The following is a 21772-nucleotide window of genomic DNA, read 5'->3' as shown; positions in this document are numbered from 1 at the left end:
CAAGAGAGGAAGCGAGAAAAAGTGGAGGCGGTGGTGACCGATGGAGGCAGAGAAGAAGAGGTGAGATAGTGCTTAATTTGAGCCAGTGGTAGCAGGGGCGAGGAGGAATAGCACTGACTTTTGTGGACCGGGACAAGTTTTTATCATCACACTTTGACCCCAGTCCAAGTGAGAGAAGGGCAGAAAAGGCACAAAGAAGGACAAAGCCAGATAAGGATCTGTGCTCGAAAGACAAGGCCATGCTTACCATCCCTCGTGTCCGACGGACTCGATGTCGGGGCAGGTCTTTCTCTTACTTGGCCCCATACAATTGAATGGTTTGCCTTATTATTCCTGCATCTGCCCTTATTACATCAAATTCAGAAAATTGCGTAAATCAATAATTTTAATATCACGTGTTTGGTTTTTGCCTGTGGACTTTTAACGCTAGCCCTGAGATACCTCTTCAGAGGTGGTTTGTGCGCTATAGTAAGCTGTATTAACAATTAACAAAGGGAGAAAGAAAGGTTGAAACCCTGCTAGGATGAGAAAAGGGGGCAAAGAGTGTAAGGAAATGGATGAAAAAGGAATGAGTGGAATCAAAATGAGTCAATGACTGAACTACAGACACCTTATTTTGTGGGCTCCTGAGAAAACCTCTGGGCCCTGGTACTCATTCTTGTGCACATGAAGCACAGGGTCGGGACCGGGGAGTGAGGAAGGTAGACAGAGGGCAGTGGAACAGAACATGGGTCAGCAATACAGTGGGGAGAGATTGCAGTAGGAGGAAGGGATGAGAAGCATGGGAGACAAGAAAAAGTGCAGGACTACTTGAAGCACGTCATCAAAACAGGGAATGAATAGGAAGGGGACAATTTAAGCTTCTATGAAATGCCATGGACAGCCCATGGAAGCAAAGGCAAACCACGAAAAGCACAAGAAAACCAAAGGCTGAAATGGGGCTAGCCAAACCCCACATCCTCTTTTCAGTTCTCATTAGACTCTTTATGAAATGACAAAGGCTACAGCTTTTGTGGAAACCTAAACAGCAGGAGGAAGGTAGAAAAAAATCTCAAAATATACAAAGCAGCCCGAAAGCTTGATTCCAGGGTGGCGCTGTTTCCTACTCTGTCCACTTGAGGGCAGCAGGCTACCAAGATACGAAATATATGCTCCGATCAAAGTAACTGTAGGGGTCATGTGGTTCATTGGTTACACCTTCTGAAATTGCTTCCTCTTCAGCAAAATCGGACGATGAAATACAATAACTCCGTCTGACATCATGGAGGCCTCTAGCCCTCGCAGCGATCACTGCCGCAGCCCCATCACAGCATGAACAGACCCAAGCGGCACCACAATCTGCTCAGCTAGAGCTGTAAGCATGAAGCAGCAAGTCTGCTGTCAGTGTGCCCCAGAATCAAAACATGTTTACCCACTCAGGAACATCCTACCGAGTACTTACCGCTTTCTCTTCCTGATGTAAAGTACCTGGTGAAGAAAGAAAAAACAAAAGTTAAGAAAGCGTTAAATCCCTGGACACCTCTATAAACAGAAAAAAAGCTTTTTTGCAGGTGGATGACCAAAAGGGCAGAAATGGGTATCCAGTGAACGCGCTGTGTGAATGTGGGGAGCTTATACTACCCTGCCTGTACCTGCTGTATTTCAAGGGAAGCGTGCATTGCCTGTACTCTACGAAAACTGTATGGAGAGAGGATACGCTGCTTTTTCTGCCCCCCCCCCCCTACAAATAGTAGGTAACCCTACAGTTTATTCTTGCAGTACAAAGTTCTGATAAGGTAGATCTAGTGATGACAACGCCCATGCAGCAATTGCTATGTGTAAATGCATTAAGCAGAAAGCATAACCTTGGGGTAAGTAGGAGGGCAGAGGAGAGGGGGGGGGAATAAAGACATGCCCTGTATTTTTATGTGGGTCTGGATGATGAAAGAAGAGAAGATGAAAAATCCCTTAGGTGTGCCTGTCCGGAGGGTAAATAGAAGAGAAATAGAGAGTTTGTGAGTAGTGTAGAAAAGAGGATAGAAAACAGAAGGCATAATACCTGCTGCCTGTGTGAGGGGAATACAAAATGGAGTCCATGACTATATCAGAATTTACAACCAATCAATAACCTTGCTCGGAAATGGAGGCAGGCTCATGGAACTTGGAGGTCTATTCAGTCCCATATATGTGTAGGAGTGTGGACCCAATACCAGGGACTTCAGAATTTGGGATTTGCCCCAAATTCATATTTTTGTGCAAGGAAACAATGGCAGTTTGTCATCTGTTTGCACACATTCCACAGCAACAGAGCCACTTTGAACCCATTTGGTGCAAAATTATGTGCTCCTGTACTAACTTGTGGTACTATAAGTCTCTTGTCTCCAGTGGTCTCTATGTATCATCACCTTTGTACAAACGCGATACTTTCTCACCTCCACTACCACCAGCATCAAAGTGGAGAGGTTAGAAAACCAAACACTTAAGCATAGCAAGGATGATGTTCAAACAAAACAACACTGGTCCAACATTTGTCGGGAAACAAAGCTAAGAGGCTTGATCTGATCTAAGCTCTTGGGTCTGGTTATAGCCAGGTGTCTGGCACAACCTCAGACTAACCCCTTTCAAAGACAGGCCATAACCAACCAGAGTTGTACCTCCTCCGCCCCATCAGTTTTACAGTCTGGGGCAGAAAACAAGACAAGCACTCATGATAAATTAAAGAGTTGCAGTTTGAATGAAAAAATATAAGTTGTATTTCTAATGGATGCAGTCAAGTTGAACTTAACAAACCTGCCCCACTGACAGCCCGAAACTGGAAAGCTGGCTTAACTGGACCACCTCCATGGCCAAACCTGTTTGTTAATCTGGTGTATTGGCTCCCTTGAGGCTTGAGGTCTAGAACTTGTGAGGAAATACTTATATTTATGTCATGTCAGAGGAGTCAGTGACATTAGCATATACCTAGAGTTCTCCGCTTGCCACACATTTCCTGAAGAACAACACTTGTGTATTTTTAATCCAGGTAATTTTAAAGGTCACTAATTTAATCATTTTGTAAATGTTAATTTTCTTTTCTTCCCTTGTCCCCTTTGGTATTGAATTACGCTTGTCTTGCCTAATTTGTTTCAAGAAAACAAATCTTATATTGTGATAGGGTTAAGGAAAATCATTAGGAGTCTGAATTGTAGACAACGTTCCTGCGGAATGTTGGCCTAGATCTGAGCTTCCACTCGTGGTCAAACTAACCAAAATGTGTGATTTTGAGCAATTCATTTCATTTAGCTGTGTCATATTTGCCATATGTAGGAGCATCTAGAATCATTCAGTTCAGAATATGCACTATATAGTAAAACCCTCAATCATAAATAGTTTATTAAACTATTGTTTTGCCCCTATTATGATAAATGGGACAGAGTAACTTCCCTTTTATATTAGTAGGATATTGCAAGTAACAGCAAAATGTCCTATAGAAGAATGAGGCTAGAGGCTGTGTTCCTTTTTAAGGTCATGTATTTCAAAGGTAACTTGCAGTATCAATTTATTGAACGTCAGGATGTATTTTATTCCTTATAATACATAGATGTCACATCCCCCTCCCCTTATATATCTCACAAATCTGTGGCATTTGCTAATTCTGGTGAAGGAGTGTTTCTGGTTCCAGGTTTTCAGACTAAATGTGCAATCTCCACAGCAAAAGTAACCAATTTAAATGCAGTTCCAAATATGCACTGTGATAGTGCAGACAGATAATAGCAACCGAATGCAGATATCTATCTGTGTAACATAAAACACAATTGCCACAAAAGCTTCCTGGTCAGTCAGCAGGACTTAATTTTAATGAAAAAGAGAACTGAATATCTGAGTTTCCTTATAACTCCTTAAATGTTGCAGAGTTCGGCACAACGACTTGCCTTAGGGAAGTGCTGGACTTTGGAATAGCATATTTACTATTCCAACTCCAGTCTGTGCAACAGTAGGGAAGGTGTTGGATTTAAAATCCACCAATGCGTTCCCTAAAGCAAGTCGTTGTAATGACGTGTGTTGTAATGGAACGAGTGGTAATGATGCCTTCGCTGTAGTGCCTGCGCTGTAATGGCACTGCGTAGTTTGGTCTGTGTTGTAAACACTGTTTCCCTTCGGATTGCCCGGCTCGTGTTTTGGCACTTGAGGCAATGCCAAATACGGATTCAGCTTGCCGATGACTGTACATTTTCTGGCATGTCCACCTTAACAAAGGCTATGTACATCTCCGTGAATCTGGATTTTGCGCTGCATCACATCTAAAATCTACAGCCATAGCTGGTACATTTGTAAACATGGGGGACATAAATACCTTGCTTAAACTGCTGAGAACTAGCAGGCAAGGCACCAACCCTCAAACAGAGGCAACAAGTTATTTAGTTACTAGATATTTTGTAAAGCAAACTTAGTCAAACCAGATAGAGTTTGGCACAGTTATCTCCCAGAGAAAAGTGACTAGATTGTGAACTTCACAGCAAGTTTCCCAAATAAACTGTCTAAAATGTCAGTGGTTTTAAATCCCACTTCTTCCAAGCACATCTAATTACTAGTCACTCACATAATATGGCTTCTACTTTTCAGGTGAAACACAGAACCATGAAAAATGATACAGATTCCACAATCTCAGTGCTTTGAAAGCAGCACTGCCCCCCAGGTTTCTCTGATAATATAGGGTCATGGCTGAGACAATAGCAATAAGGTCATACAAATATTATTAAAAACTATGAAACGCTTCCATGTGTGTCTTTAAATAACAACTCCAGCAGTTAGTACATGCCCTCTGCAGCCATATAATAAAGCTGTAACTTAACAAATGTGTGCCAAAATCAGCATCAGTTATCACTCAACAATCATCTTGATAAGTGCTTTAAATGCACTAAATTTATCTAAAAATATATATCATGGCATCATTAAATAAACTAACTTTGGCTCCAGTCAAAACTTCTACTTGCTCATTTCCAAAAATGCACCTTTGTCCCCCAAGTGCTAGCTTTTCTTACGTACACTCGATTTGGCACTCAAATACCTCCTTCTTACTTTCAAGTACAGCAATTTGACACAAACATTTAGCCTCCGGTTTTCTGACAAATCAGCTATTTGTTCACAAATATTGGCTCCCGTTTTAAGCAGGTGCATATATTGTCCACAAATACCATACCATTCTTTAATTTTTAGTAAAGTCGTGCATGTCAATGTGATAGACCAATCTACCCTGGCACATGCTTGTCATTGCCATTATATTCTCAGGTACCATATACACTGGAACTCTTTTCTATCATATGTTTACCCAAAGACCAAATCGTCAACCATTTAGGCTGCTTGAAATGCCACAAAACAGAGAGTGGAGCGGTCACTCTGTTTTACAGTCCCCGCGCCGGCCCAGAACCGGCACGGAGGCCCACAGGGAGCTGCACCAATAAACATAGAAAAAAGACTGTGTATGTCTATGCCCAATATGAGGAACATAGAAAAAGAATTTAGGAATGAAAGGCCTTTTTGCTTTGGATGGAAATACAAACAGGAGGAAAGGGATAGAGAGAGATACCCAGGCCTTGATTCACAAAGGGCCTCCGCACTCGTGGCGGAGGCCCGGGAGTCGTGGCATAGGGCCCACACTAATGGTGGAGGCCCCGGAGATGTGGCATACGGCCCACACTAGTGGCAGAGGCCCTGAAGACATGGAGTAGGGCCTGCGCTCACAGCAGGACCTCTGCAATGAGAATCTGCAATGCCGAGCTCCCGCCACAACTGCAGGGCCCAGGCCACAAGTGTGGACGCCCTTTGTGATTCAGGCCCCCTGTGTCTTTTTGAGAGACAAGTCTCATAGAGATAGCTTGAAAAGGGGATGGAACATTGTGTCTCTTTGGTATACAGAGAACAGGTTACATACATGCTGTCTGGAAAGCAAACAAAGAGAAGAGGGAAAAAGCAATAATTAGCTTAAACACGTGTGAGAGAGTAGGAGATGAAGGGAAAGGAATACCTAGCTTCAGCGAGACAATACGGAAGGAGCACACACGCACACTATGCAACAGCTGGAGCATACATTATTATTATAATTCTTCTTAATGTTCCTGTTGCCACTATTGATTTTAGTTATTTTTAATTTCACACAATGAAATAGTTGTGCCAGTAAGGACCAATAAATAGTCTCTTTCAAAATGCCACTATTTAAGTTTTAATCGGCATTTACCCTCTATTTACATTGATAGTGTTTTTTAAAAACTATTATGTAGGAACTACAAGACAGCCAAACCAGGAAGAAGAGAAGTGAAAGAAATGCTATCTAGATAAAGAAAAGAAAAGAAGTATGATGGGAGTAATGTGGATAATGAAAGCACGAGAAGTATAGACAGAGGACCCTGGTGCTGAAACAGAGAGACACAAAAATAAAATTGAAATATCTAAGGTCTTTGTGATGGTGATCATGAGAACTGGAGGTGAAGACAGAATATTTAGCAAAATGTATGTGATGAAGGTAAAGAGAGGTAGAGGTAGAAGGAAAGAAATATCTGTTTTTGAAATCAGAACGTGTCAAAAAAAATGAGAGAAAATTAATAACTCGAGTATGATAGGAAAATGAGTGATTGTTTTATGGTAAATGTACCCTTTGCTTTATGTGCCTGGACCCAAGGCTGGCTTAGTGTTTGTGAATTGTGTTGGCTAGTTCTCCGTTCCTGCTATAGAGTAAGCTCAAGTCTAGTTAGATGTCTGCTCCCTTTGTTGCAGGAGTGAAGCTTTATGCAGTTAATATATCTGAAAAACCCAAATCTTTCACGCAATCCCATTTTTACCATAGCAACTGCCAGTACAATCAGGGCGATGCTACCAACGGACAGCAGCACTGACCCCATACTCGGCCCAGCACCTTCAGGGCCTGGAGTGCTAGTCGCGTTATGATTGTTTGTGTCGGTCATCACTGTGGTGCCCACAGGCCTGTCCGTGGAAGTCCAAGGGCTGGCACTCCGGCTGAGATCCGTCACCGAGGAGGTGGTATTGGAACTCATCCTTCACGCATGCGGCTGTTGGCCCTAGCATCAGTTCTTTGTTCTGTTGGAAGGCGTCACCAGTGGATCTGGCCACCTACATGTGTTAGATGATCTTCTCGATCTTGGTTCTTCCTTAGCACAATTCTTGTCACGATTGGTAATGGTGCAAAGTGTTGTCAAGTTATCGCTCCTGAAAGACAGACAAAAAACAGGAAATGAGTGACAAAGACAAAATCCTTCTTCCAAGACACACACTGCTCAAGTGTACCAGAGAGGAAGCTTGGGAAAGTGGAGGTGGTGTTTTTGAGAGCCTTAAGAAAATTGGAGGTCTAACCTACAGCAAGGTTAACAAGACTAGGTTAGCTGCCCCACAATATCTGACTGAACCAAAGGAAAATGTAAATTCAGATCAATGGTTTAGTAGTGCAACAATATTAGGGCACCTCTTCTCTACCTTGTGTAAATGCCACTATGAAATAAACAGCACAACTGAAAGCAGCAAAAGACAGATAAAGAAGGTCCAACATTTGCAATCCAAACGTAATTAACATCAGCTGTCCCCAATAATCAAAAGCAATCATTTAGATTAAGCTAAACGGGTATTTTCAAAATACTGGATGGGAGAGAAATATATTGGATTGAGACAGTCAAGAAATTTCTCATTGCAGCGTACAAATCAATTGCTTCCCAGTGAGTGATGGAGAATGATAGGAAGATACAACCAGTTAAGGTATCATCCCTGGACCCAATCACCCTCGGTCCCATTTGAGGTTTGCTTGTAATTTATGGTCCATGTCTGGTTGTTGGGAGCCTTCACAAGCTTCTTGATGGGATTAGTATTGTATGAACCCTTTTGTGGAGCTACACATTCTGTATTACTTTTTTTCTATTGTACTACTGAATATCAACACCAACAATATCGAGATTTAAGAATATCGAGGACAGAATGTGGAGATAAAATATTGAAAGGTAAGTGCACGTAGGAAGTACAGATTTTCTATTTCTAACTTCACATCTAGGTACCTTGCATGTATCGCGCAGGTACATATATGAGGAGTTAGGTACTGAAAATCTAGACTTACACGTTGATATTTTGTTTTCTTCCATATTTTTTCCTAGATATTCTGTGCCACCAATATTATGGGTTTGATGTTCAAGGTGCATACCATTATTTTGTATACATTCTTACAATGGTTCAGTTGGGCGACTTCTATTTAAGAAGCCCCTCCTGGGAACTCTTCCCACACCTCCTTCAAAGGGCTCTTTGGATCAGTAATGCAGCCATGCATATTCTGCAGCATCAATCCACCTCATGAAATCTCATGAGGCGACACCCCTGGAAGACTCTTGTTTTAGTTTGAAGACAAGCTTTTGAATAACATTTTATCAATTGTATTTTAACCGGTGCGTCTTTAAGCCTTATTAGAGGGGGGGGCATTGGGGTATGCCCACAATCCATCAAGGGGCAACAATCGCACTTTAGTTGCACTTTAAGGCACGAATTTTAGATACATGTATTTTTAGGCATATTGATCAATTTTGATTATATTGTTCTACAAATCACAATAGCTTTTACCCCCTGCCCAGGGCTCAGATCTCCATGGGCTCAGTAAATTACATTATGTAGCGGATGTGTATGAATGAACTATTGGTTTTATTGTAATGATTTTAAATAATCGAACAATAAAGAATTATTCTATTATTCTATTCCACCTCTTAACAAAGCGGTGGAGGCATTGACACATGTAGAAATGTAAAAGTTGCTCTGCAGTCGTTCTAGCCACAGAGGACAACTAGAAAGTTTCAAGAAGACATGTGGCTTTTTTCAGGGTTGTTTAGCATCAGGGATCGTCTACTATTCCATGACCAGAAGCAGGGCTAAAGGAGCAGCGCGCAATTTTCTTATAGACTCATTTTCATTCAAAATAATATAATTGGTTTACTAAATGTTTTGATTAGTAAGTGCATTCAAGCACCGCGTACAGTGGAGGTACCAAATCACATGACGGCTTTCACTCAGTTGGGGCCTCTTGAACACCTACAGCCCACTACACACATTTCTTACAGCTACATCCAAGCCATGCTGCACTGGAGAAATACAGTTGGCTTGTTTTGTACAGGATCCTGAAACATTGGAATAATTAAGTTTCTTTGCAAAATTGTCCGTAAAACGTGTAACTTTTGTAGGAACCTATTCACTAAAATAGAATAGCTGAGTGTAAGTTGAGCCATGGTCTCTAGTCTGGGTATGCCTATGAGAATGTAATGTTCTGCAAGCCCTGCCTTCCATAATTTATGTGCCATAAAAGGAAGTGACATTTTTGCCTCATGGAGAAACAAGGAGAATCTGCATTATGCATGTACAGAGCCGAGCATGGCTAATAACGTTTGCAGGAGTGGGGTTTGTGTGCATGCTGGCAGGAGAGGATGTGGTGAGCTTAATGTAGGACTACTGTAAAAACAAATCCAGAAACTGGGTAAGAATACGGAAGGACATTAGCAAAGCTGCTGTCTAGGGCAAACTCTATTGCCTTAACTTTATCCCTGCCCTATTGCGGGTTTGGGGGGGGGAGGGGGGGTTGGGAGGGGGAGAGAGAACGAGAGTTGAAATTCCTTCTGGTGGATGCTGACCAACAAGGTCCTTCTTGAGAGATAGGACGAAACTCCAAGGCATGGATACTCACAGAAATTTTTCCAGGGGCCAAAAAGTTTGGTCTGTGATGTGTCCGAGGGCTGCATTGAATCCAGAAGTGTCGCTGCCGAGGGAGCAGAAGAGATAAGGTGGATGTAGTGGAGGCGAAGCACGTACATCTAGTGGCTGAATTGCTCAATGAAAAACCGGATCAGCCCCGGCTTCCCCACCTTATCAAACTGTGTTATCATAGGCAATTGTTTTCATTTTCCCTCCTTTTACTGCATTATAACATATAAGAGGAACTCCAAATAGAAGACTTCAGGATTTGCGCTGTACAAAACCTTCTGTGTTTGATTTAATAGACTATAATATTGCTTCTGTATAATAGCAGCCCAGGCTGCCCAAAGGGTCACATGACTGACTTGCCTCTTAGTTCACTACTGGCATTGTTGTCAGAGTGGGTGAAGCATGAATGTTTCTAAATTCATGTTTGAAAACTATCACTTTTCAAAAATACTTCTCAAGGCACGATATAACCTGACGTACTAAGGTGAAACGGTTCTGAAAGTTAATGAAATACACTTTTTGAATTTACATTATCAAATTTTACACGTTTGCTGCAAGATTCAATTAACATTTAAAGAAATGCTTGACCGTTTGTTTAACATCTTTTATAAGTTTAGTGGAGTCGAGTAAACAGAATCCCAGTGATTCTTTGAACGAGGGGGGGCGCAGGGCCGCTCCTACCATTAGGCAAGACTAGGCGGCGGCCTAGGGCGGCAAAAAGGGGAGAGCGGCAAAAAACATGAGTTTGGGAATATCTAATGCATTAATTTCTTCTAGCCTGGATGACAGGGGGAGAGAGTGATGGTAGTAAAAGGGAGGGGGCGGCATTTTTCAATTCTTGCCTAGGGCGGCAAAACACCTAGAAACGGCCCTGGGGGGGCGCATGTAAGATCAGGAGGGCCGCATGCGGCCCAAGCCATACTTTGAGTATCACTGATCTAAGGGATTCAAGGACTGGACAGAGAAGAAGTAAGCTTGCTACCTTCGGGGTCTGTGTCCCCAGACAAACCCAGCGCAGGTAAGGTACCCCTCCCACGGTCTGGTCAAAGCCATGGAGGGCTAGGGGATAAACCTCCTTATAGTGGTGTTTATTCAGCAAATGCCAGGTTGAAGTTTAACTGCCCGGGGGAAGAAGGAACCCTGCAGACCGCCAGTGCAGGCTGATGGGCTGACCGCCACAATAAGTTAGTCCATGACTAAGGTCAACTTGAGCCAGAGGTAGGTATGAAGTAATCATTTGGTGTAACTTGTAACCCCAGGTCCAATTCACATATACAGAAAGAAAATAGACACTAACCTATTACTCCCGAGTCAGATATTGTAGGTGACAATCTAGGAAGGGATGTAGGGTGACCACTTCACTCCATGCCATCGCAGACAGCGTTTCCAGTCTTGAACTTTTCACCTACAAATCATTGGTGTCAGCTGTTTTAGTCTAATCAATTCAGTGGAAGCAAACTAAGACTACAGTGCCCAGAATTCAATATGCTGCACACACAAGCCCATGACTAGAACCTGTGTGTCTAATGACATGGCGTTAGATGGTCACCACAAGGGGTTGTGGACCACTTTAGAGAGACTATGACGTCTATTGGTGGGAGGTCTACTTCCCCCTCCATTTCTGGCTCAACAGACCTTGCAGTCACCCTGTAGATGTGAGGACCTATCAGCAACCAGCTGATAGGGCTATGGGCTCATCTGAGGGGGGCTTGATTTGGAGAAGTCCTGCGGCTCGGATGTTGTGCCTCTGAGGTCTCTACGGTTTACTACCATTGTGCTGGAGTGACAACTGCCATCGCTCAAGCTCTCTAACATGAGAGGCCATTGACCAGTCTGCCACTCCAACCCATCCTACATCTAAAATACCTGCCCCTTTACCTTTGTCCGTCCATCAGCTACTGCTTCATTTCAGATTGGAGGCGTGTAAGCTTTTGCATCTTTTTCAGTAGACCCAGTGGGGTGTAAAGAAGGACTCAGGGGTGGGGATCTTACAGGGGTTTGACCATCAGCCTTGCCAGAGGGCCTGAGCAGGACAGAATTGCCAGTAGTTTATAACTGGACCCGTTTACCTCCCTAGATGAGCCCTTTGCCCATGCCCCTGCAGAAGAGGTGAGGTTGCTACCTGCAGTGAGAACACAAGACAGCAGGAGAAATTGGTCTTCCCTTCCAATTCCCATAAATAAGATAAAGGGGTCTGCCCTTAGAATAGAATGCAGATGAATTAAGAGATGGTCTTTGAAAAGAAATTTCCTCTGAAGATTATTTCATAAAATTGTAGAAAATATAAAGATTTAAGGCAGAACTGTGGCATACCATGGGTGACTCTTGCTGTAAACAATCCTAAATTGAGGCAGCAAGTGTAATTCCAGGCATACTGGCCAGTCAGCTCCTGAATGACAGCCCTGAAAGGTATGGGACTTAAAACCCCTTCCAGTTTTACAAGGTACTTGAACAGTGGATCTGCATATAAACTATATGGGCATGCAATGGTGGCTGTGTTGGCTATGCAGGCGTACGATGTGTATGACATTGCCTGCGTTGGTGTATGATAGCGGGTGTGTTAGCTAATAATGGCTTTGTGGCCAGGATGATGAAGGCGTATGATAGAGACTGTGTTGCTGTTTGATGCTCAGTTTATGGTCCTATGACGATGGATGTGTAGCTGTGCGGCATTATGATGTGGTGTGTGGCCGTATATGATGGTGGGTTTGTGGATGTGTGAAAGGTAGGTTTGCGGGCGTATTATGTTGGTTGTGTGGAAATATGGTAGCAGTGTATTGGCCTATGATAGTGTGCGTTTGGGCGTATGTTGGTGGTGAGTATGTATTGATGTGTGGTGGTAAGTGTGTGGACATTGCATGGTGGGCGTTTGCTCACAAATGAGCAAAGGTATATGAACCATGATGTTTGTTTTTTTTCTTTTCTACTATTGAGTACAATTGGTGCTATTTTAGCAAGGGCTGCTGATGAAAGGTCATTGTAGTGATTTGTTAAACCTTAATCGTTTTTTATAAAAAGAATGAGAGGTGAGATTGTCTGCTGTGTTGTGGACTAGGGGTTTAGGATCTATCAAAAAACTTGGCTTTCTCAATATTGAGAGACAAGGTTTTAGTTTCCCTTTACAATAAGAAAGAAAGGGAAGTGTGCTAGGTTATAGTTTCGGATTTATGCAGTAATGAGTCATGGCTTTCATGGTCAGATTGAGGGGACATCGTGTGTGGGTCAGGAAATTGCTTGCAAATGTATTAATAATTTCCCTATCCGGGTCTCTGCTGTTTTGAATAAATTATTCTGGGGTAACATATTAATGGTTTGCGGTATGTGGCCTTTGCAGTATGATAGGATAGGGCATTTTTCTGGGGTTGAGTCCAGCATACTTTCCTTTATAGTGATTCTAATTGCTTGATGGTTGGTTGGTATAGGATGGTGGAAGTATAGAAATAAGATGGCTGTAGGGGGGGGGGGTGAATGGTGGAGGGTGTGTTGGTGCCTGATGTTGGGTATGTGGGTGTATGATAGTAGGCAGGCATGATGGTAGGCTTTTGGACATCTGTATGTGGGTGTGTGGGTGTGTGTGTCTGTGTGTCGGTCTGTGTGTGTGTGCATGAGATAGGGAGGGGAGGTGTTTAAACTTGGATGTGTAGCCATATGATGTTGGCTGTGTAGGCATCTGATGCTTGATGTATGATGCCACCATTTTCTCAAAATTTGCTTGTAAATGGTGATTCCCGAACACTCCTGAAGAGGGTAAGGCTTGGTTAACACTCGATGAAATTACTGAAATATTTCAGTAGTGGCCTTTTAAAACCTATGACTTTCAGCTAATTGATGTGGAATATGTGATTTAAAAAGAATTCTTTAGACCAATTTTTTAAGATTTTCACGGGATAAAATCCTACCGAAGCAGGTTAGCTGGAAGTTGGACTAGCTTGGTGCAACTTGAGCCAGGTATTTATAACCCATCACTTTCACATATCACCTGCAACTGCTGCTTTGTTGCCTAAAATGGCATAGGGGCGGCCAAAGTAAGTTCCAGCCTGCCCTTTTCCAGTGCTTAATTTGATACAGTGTGCAGATTAGACCCGCCAGCACACAGTTTTGGGCACCAGCACTTATTTTTCCTCATCAAACTTTGACCCAGTGCAAGAGAGTGAAAAGCACACAAGGGTGACAGAAGGAAAGTGAGAAACCGTGAAACAAATGTGACAACTGGAGAAAGCAGGAACCTGCAGGAGTGAGTTAAAGTGGACAGGTAGTGTCTAGTGGTGGATTTCAGCGGTGTGAGGTGGAATCAAGACTACACAGAAATTGTATTTGGCAACAAGATATACAATAGTACTGGCTTCCGAAAAAACTTCGGGCCATTGCACTTCCTCTTCTACAAATGCAGAACTGCCTGTTACCGGTATTCAGTCAGAATCTACTCTGGTGGAAAAATGGGTGTTTGCTTCCTTAAAATGCATCACCAGCTGATGAGACATCTCTTAGTTACTCTGTTCTCTATAATGCCACCGCTGTTTTTGAGGTATACTTCAGGTGTACTCTAGTCTTTGTTGTAGCATATGATCTAGTGAGATATTCTCCATAGGTGGAGTATGACGTAGTTCCATATTGATTTAAGCCAAGGGCAGATGAGGTAAAATGTATGCCTTCTCAATTCTCTGTATTAGACCGGGCTAAAGAGGTATATTTATGGGATGCTTTGTTCTCTCTTGAAGTGTAGGAGCACAGATGTTTAAGGGGCTGTGTTCGCTGTATTTGTGCAGGGGATGAGGAGATAAATACCAGGGGTGACCAGATCTCTAGACTAGGCCTAGGTGGAGTTCCACTCCGCAGAACTCCACGAAGTGACCAAAAACCTGCACTGCGCTACGAGGAGTTCCGCAAGCGGCGAAGTGTGTTAGGTTACGTTGTTTGCGCTCATTTTTAGTTCCAGCTGTTTGCCCCCCCACTGGAAAATCACTGCAAACAGCACCATGAGCAGCACAAGAGGGCGCTGCTTCTGCCTGCAGCTCGAGAAGAAGTTCTCCTCGAGCGGCGGCTTCCTCAATGCAAACAGTAGCGACCATCCGCAACCGCCCGTGTTGAGAAATCTTGCCAAGAGGTGGTCTGGAGTACGACTTTCTTTGCTTGCGCTCACCAACGTTAGTAAGCAAGAGCAAGCAAGGAAAAAACTCCTCTATGCAGAGTGGAGTTTTTGGGGAAAAATGTTCAGAAAAACACTGCAAAGTCCATGAGTAGAGCGGAATTTCATGCCCAGGCCTGCTCTAGACTTGTGCAGGGGGTAATGAGACCATAGCTGTAAACGGAACTCACGTCATGAGGGCAAATTTGAAGCAGTTTTTTTTCCCCCATCTTACGGTGATAAGTACTGCTTTACAGTGCTTTAAATAGGTCGCTACTCACCGGTTTTAAGTACCGGCTCTAACTAATATTTTTAGTCAGTGCCGGCACTTCTGTGTAGCCAGGGAGAGTACCGGTACCCTGACCCACAGCACGGCAGACGCAGGTTAGGTTTCTCCTCCAGTGCAGGACAGATTCCACTCTGCTTCCGAGGAGCATGTAATTATCCGAGCCGTGAAGTATCCTTTTGCAGAGTTGCTGGTGAAGATTCCAGCAGCGCCCATTTGAATGTCCTTAAACTGCAGGGGAGTGAGACGGCTTGTGTCACGCTGTGATTAACAGGACAGGCTCTCGAGACAGACCCTGAACTGTGAATCAGGTGCACAGCGACCATTCGGGTGAAAGTGCCATCATGGCTTTCAATATATGTAATGAGTTAATCTGTTTTATTGACTTCAACACATTTCTCGTGTGTTTTGATATGTGCTGCAACTGGTACAGAAGTCATTATGTATGATCATATCTTGCCCTCAGCCCCATCCCTATCCCCGCCCACTTGCCACACCTCCATTCAAATGAATACCTGCACTTACTTTTTCCCATTTAAAGCAGTATTAGCATATAGTTCCAAGCATGCTTAGCGTTCTTGAGTTCATGACTGGCTGAAGCCACGCTCGCTGAGCCGGATGGCAGCTATTGGTGCTCCGTATTGTGGAGCTGCTCGACACATGTTAGGCTGCCCTTTGCTCCTTGTATGGGTGGGCGAGGCAGACTGCACGGGTCTTCTAGTATCTACTGTAAGGTGCGAGGTGGAGATCGGAGCTGGCAGCTCTTGGGGTAAATTCCACGGGTGTTTTGCTCAGTGTGGTGGTTCAATAGCTGGTGAGGTATATTTTCTTGGGGCTTTAGTCGCAATGGCAGTTGGGAGTGGGGAAGCAAGTTTATCAGTGTATTCTATTTAAATGATATGAATTAACATTACCAGCTATCAGGAGCGAGTCAGCTTTGAGCAACATAAATGTGTGCTCTCCCGTGTTTTCACGAGGAGCTCGAATATTTCTAACACTGCACATTACCATGCCACAGTGGTTCTATTCGCTGGACAAGAGTGTGAGCATCTTTATCTAAATAAACAGATTCCAGTTTCTTGGCACCGTGTCGACTAACACGCCTCTTTCCAGCCTACGTACCCTGAAGCCCCCACCCTGCCAACAGGTGCAGCGGCCACACCAGTGCTGCCGTCCGCGAGGACATCCCTTACCTCCTCCTGCATGCGTCACCGGGGATCCCCTTGTCTGACCCCAACCTCTGATGTGCGAAAGGATGAAGTAGGCGGCGCCCGAGAAGCTTCCTAGGGCGTGAGGAATCCGCAGAGGAACCGCATCCTGACAGCTCCCAGGATTACGCTGCCTCTGGCGCTTCGGCTGCCAGCCTCTTCCCGGGACGCCCCCTCCCTGCGTGGGCCTCAGGATCGATGCCGGCCCCAGGATCGATGCCGGCCCCCCCGCCCGTGAAGGTGGTTTATCCCAGGGGAGCGGGCTGCCGTGAAAAAACAGCCCGGGACAGCGCACTGGAGGCTGCTGCCTGGGTGGGAGGTGCCGCCTCTGCTGCTGTCATTGTGTGTGTGCCTCCATTGTATTTTCCAGGATGCTCCGAGAGGCCCGCCCCCAGGCAGGCTACCCTCGATTGCTTCTGATTTCTCTCACCCTGCCATTGGCTAAGAAGGGCACAGGTTCCGGCTACCGGTTGGTCACGTGGCCTGTCGTTCTCCAAGTGCCTCTGGGGTCAGCCGGCTGGAGCTGGCAATTACAAGCCTGCTGCTGCCGCTCCATCTGTCAGAGGAGGGGTAAGGAGCAGTGAGGTTATCATGGAATAAAAGGGGGAAGGGTTTGACTGGTGAAACAGTAGCCCCCTCCTTCTTCAGTGCACCCCGGGCCCATTGTTTACACATTTCCAAACATAACAATTTGTGCACCCTCCATGGGGGCAGGGGCTGTCCGTCAGATGATGCCAGGGTTTGCATTAGCATTTTTGTTTTGTAATGCATGGTTAGTAAAGTACAAAAAAATATTTCAACCTCTCTTTGGAGGTCTATCGATACGATACCATTAATTGTATGGTATTTTTCAAATAAATTAGACTTTGTTATGCTTTGTGTGTCTTTTAACTATAGGACAGTAAATAACAACTTCAGTTTTGTGGTGTGTTATTCATTGCTTTACCTATTAGGCCCAGATTTGTCAAACCATTCTCAGTGCATCACTACAAGCAACTCAACAGTAAATGGGAAAAAGTTGTGCAGTGCCATATTTAGTAAGAGTCATGCACCCATGATGTAATCGATCGTGCTTGTGCTAAAACAGCCTTTTTAGAGTTGCGCTAAATGTTGCGTTGTAATGCTATGAGACCCAGTGATGCCTTGTGGGAGATTTATACTCCAGGTACACCTTCCAGTACCATTTTCAACGCATGGTTCCGGAGTAGCGTGCAACCTGATGTAAAGCGCTTCAACACCTCATCAGGGGTAGCAAGAGCTATATAAATGCAAAACCTTTCCTCTTCTATCCCTCCACTATCCTTTTCAATCCAAATAACAGACTAACATGTCCACAGCTCAAATTAATTTCGTGTTTTCTTACATCTATTCACCACTAATCCTGTTTGGGTTTCGAAGTAGCGTGCTACTCGCCGATAAAGCACTTTGACGCCTCGTCACGGGTAGTAAGCGCTATAGAAATGCAATTACAATTACAATCCAAAGAGTAAATTGTGTAAAACGTATAATGTCACAGGAATTACATATCGTATGGGCAGAAATATCACATGATATTCGACTTGCACCCAGTTTCACTAGGATTTCACACAAAACCAGGTAGTGCGATTTTCGTAGGTCAGACGTTATGTGAAAACATATAGATGTTTATGCTGCTCCCACTCAATACGGCTTCATTTGCATAGATAACAGCCGCAATCGGGACTCCACAACACAAAGCTATTTTATGCTGCATTCTCCTCAACTTTTTCATGTAAAGTATCATTTGCACTGCAAATTTGAACAGTGCTGTCATTTTCATCACTTTGCGCCACCTAGACCCTCGTTACGAGGGGCCTTTTAGTTCCAATGTGGCCAGGAACAGTTGTTACCAAACCCACCAGGATTACCGTATCTACAGAACATCAAAAATCTGTCTAACTCCGAGATTTTAATCAATGAAATTGCCCTGTGAAAGTCCAGTGGGAAAAGGTTGAAATACCAGAACATTTCACTTGGAATTGCTGATTCCTATATAATTCCGAATTTCTTATTGAACTTTCAGGGTCCAACTCATAATGGGATGGATCTTTCCCACCCCTGGAATTATTAGTACCTACATTATTGGTACCTCAGTGGGTGTGGGAATACCAGTCAATTTTACAGTCCGCTCATAATGAGGGCCCGAGCATCGTGCAAGTGACCCCACAACAACAATAGTAACCCACTGACTTTGTATGTGTTGAATCTATGGGCTTATTTACAAGCCCCTTGCGTGGCCAGTGTGTCACTTTTAACATAGGAAAACAGTGGGGCACCAGCAGCGCAAGGGGCTTGTAAAGATGCCCCTATGTGTATATGTTCAGGCAGTTCCACAAGCTCTTGTCCAAGGAGAACCTGGCTGAGCTGCAGTGTAGCTGCAGCCTGATTGATCTACCCTGCCCCTTTCCTTATATTCAAAGCATGGAATTCCAGGCACTTTAGCCATTTTATTATGGCATAAAGCCACAGGTATTGTACAGAGCAGCCCCAAAAAATGAATTTGTCTGAAATTATGAAGAAACACAAGGCCTTCTGTTTGTTGTGAAATAGGCTATTCAGACCAAACAAGACAGCTCTGATTATGAGGATAATACTTAATTCAAGTTTTGATAATGACATAAGTGCTCTAGAGGCAGGGCTTTAAGTGGACCGGGTCCTGCCGGTGCTCAGCGCCGGCAGTTCTAAAAGGCAGGTGCTGAGACGGGTCTATATTGAGCTCTCCCTTTTTGTCCTCACCATCAGGGTGAACAAAATTAATCTTAACTCAGCAAAAGTACCACCCTTCACTGCATGTAATGTAACTTCAAAGAGACTCATTATAGTTCTTGCATTCTCCTCATTTCAGAGCTGAAGCTTGCTCCATATTATATACAACGAAGCCATAGTTGTTGCTTGTATATCTTATGCAACTGACAACCATTGACAAAGCCAATAATCCTGGCTTGTTGTAACTGTAATGTTACCTGTTGTATTATATATCTGGATGCAATGACAGAAGCTGCAAAATACCAGTTAGAGGCACACTATGCTAAGCACAGATGGTTATTTTACGTGTTTTTAAGCCACGCCCTTAATTATATCGACCACACCCCTTTGAGAGACCCTCTAGTTTTTTCATACCACTTAAACCCCTGGTTAGAGGTAGTGAAAATTGATAATGCACTGACTATGCTATATAAAGAAGTGAAACTTCAGCGTTACTTGATCAAGCCAATGTGTCAATACAGTTAAATAGCCATTCTTTATATTATTGGCTCAGGGTTGAGTCTAGGTAAACTACTCACTTCTGTAATGTAATTTGGCACAAGATTAATTTTTTTTAAATTCCTTTTTTGGCCTTCCAATCTCTATAAGGTGATTTTTAAATCTTCATTTTGACAACGCAGCTGCCAAACTGATCTATTGCCAGCAGTGTGTATACGGTACTGTTGAATAGAGGCATTTTTTGATAATAGAATTAAGTCTATTACGGTTGCAATTCATTTCTTTGACCAGGCTTTAATTAATACATTGTGTGCTCGATTAGTACATTTTATTGAACTATATGGGAAATAATGATATATTATCAAGCAATTATTTAGACAGCATTTTGTATTTTGTATTTTTTGCCCACTATATTAAGTAAATGCTTCACCAACATATAACATAGTTTCAGAACTTGAAGGTATTGCATTGGAAATCAAACCGCTACATAGAATCATGCAAAGAGTCGGTTAATAAATGATGTATGAGTTTTTCTCATTTTTGTATTTAGGGCCTACTCACTCGACTCTGACCTTTATTTTATATAGTTGAACGTCTGGTGTTAAGTAAGCTAAGCTTTCCTGTTGCTTTTAATCAACGTAACCAGTCACTATTTCTACTATCCAAAAGATCTGTGCGTTTCATAATGTGATGTTACTTTTGGAACGATTAATACTGTTTGAGCTAATCCCAATAAAGATTATTTAATTTCAACAAGTTATTACTATTATTATTATTTATTATTTTATAGTTTTATAGAGCGCAAACCAGACCCGTGAGGGTATCAGAGCGCTTTACAGGATTTAAGGGGAGGAATACAAAACATAAGGATGGGAGGTGAGGAACTTTGATTTTCGATCATGATCGAATCGACCCGCCATTTTGTGGCCCACCGCCATTGCCATCACTCAGGCAGCACGGCGAACAAAGTCTATTCTGCTTTTTCTGTAGCCTGGTGTCGAAATACGCCCTCGGCCTCTATTTGCAAAGCTGGTGTTAGAACTAGCCGAGTACACTAATCCCTGTCTGGCTTTCCTAATACCTGTTTCAACTATCTGTTGGCTCACACTATTCTTTCCTGACTTTATCTTATCGACTGGCCTTCACTGTCTCCTGCTAGCATTCTCTTGTTTCACGACTGTCCTCCAATACACACAAACGTATCTCTCCACCTGCAAGTTAGTTATGAATCTGTTAATATATCAGCTTGAGGGTGGGGTGACAAACACAGTTGGAGGAGAGGTCTCTTCGAGTCAACTGATATTTCTGTTTTCGAACCTTTCCTATTGGTTCCACTTTGTTTTCCAACTTTCCTTATTGGCTCTTTCTTATGTGCTCTGGGAGTGTATCTCGTTAATAATTACATCGTTGTATAGTATTTAATCTGATGCGCCACAGAGTGAAGTGGCAGTCTCCTGAGAACCTACTTTGTGTACTTCTAGGATAACTGTACTAGCTGCAGCTAAATAAATCCAATCTTCTAACGCCGACAGAGTGTCCCGTGTCTCTGTGTAACGAAGCAGGAGAACTCCGGAGACATAGGGCGTACCCTGCACCGCCAGGCCCAAAAGGTTCTGGTTCTTCAACTGGCGCCCAACGTGGGGCGGCTTCAGTGGTACCGGTTCTGCTCGAAGGTCGTGAGGAACCCCGCAAGAAAATTCCGGAGGGTTCGCGAGCCACACTAAGCGACCCCTGTATGTCGAAAGTGGTCTGAAGGTCTTTTGCAGCGCGGTTACTCCTTCCTGACGGCTACTGATGACCGCTGCCCTGACTGCCGCCCTGCTTTGGCCCATTCCTTTGATGATGTATGGTAAGGCGAGACATTAGACGGGCCTCTGTTGGTGGAAGAAGACGTTCTTAGTTAAGTATCTTCGTGGGTCGCGCCCACAATTTTGTTCTTTGTTTTGATTTCCTTAGGTTTCTTAGATTTATATTTTGCAAAAAGATAAAGCCGAGGGTAAGTGCATTTGTGCTGCGTAAACTGAGTTTTACTCCCTTGAAGTTTGTGAACAGACAAGAGACATCTCGAGATGCCTGGTCTGACTAAGTTTGGAAGAATTTGTTGTTTTGGTTGTAATAGGGACTCCCGACTTGAGGACTCTTGTCCGATTCCTTCGGTTGGAACTCGCACATATGAGCTCTACTCGAAACATGGTATCGGCCCCATTGCCTTTAACGAGACATGGACTCGATACACGAAGA

The 21772-nt window shown here is 43.6% G+C and overlaps 1 protein-coding gene across 1 annotated transcript in view; it reads right to left on the bottom strand.

The window, feature by feature from the left end:
- The window catches only part of C9H3orf18 (chromosome 9 C3orf18 homolog), a 36418-nt gene extending 19722 nt beyond the window's left edge, over positions 1–16696 (bottom strand). Inside the window, exons 1-3 of the mRNA XM_085625149.1 lie at positions 16295–16696; positions 6795–7179; positions 1442–1467 (exon numbers count right to left, since the gene is read on the bottom strand). Of these exons, the coding sequence (XP_085481275.1) occupies positions 1442–1467; positions 6795–7007 (239 nt within the window). The 5' untranslated portion in view covers positions 7008–7179; positions 16295–16696. The remainder of the gene's footprint in view (positions 1–1441; positions 1468–6794; positions 7180–16294) is intronic.
- Between the last annotated feature and the right edge of the window lie 5076 nt (positions 16697–21772).

This window comes from Triturus cristatus, chromosome 9 (assembly GCF_964204655.1).
Source record: "Triturus cristatus chromosome 9, aTriCri1.1, whole genome shotgun sequence".
Classification (NCBI taxonomy): Eukaryota; Metazoa; Chordata; class Amphibia; order Caudata; family Salamandridae; genus Triturus; species Triturus cristatus.
This window is presented reverse-complemented; position numbering and strand designations above follow the sequence as displayed.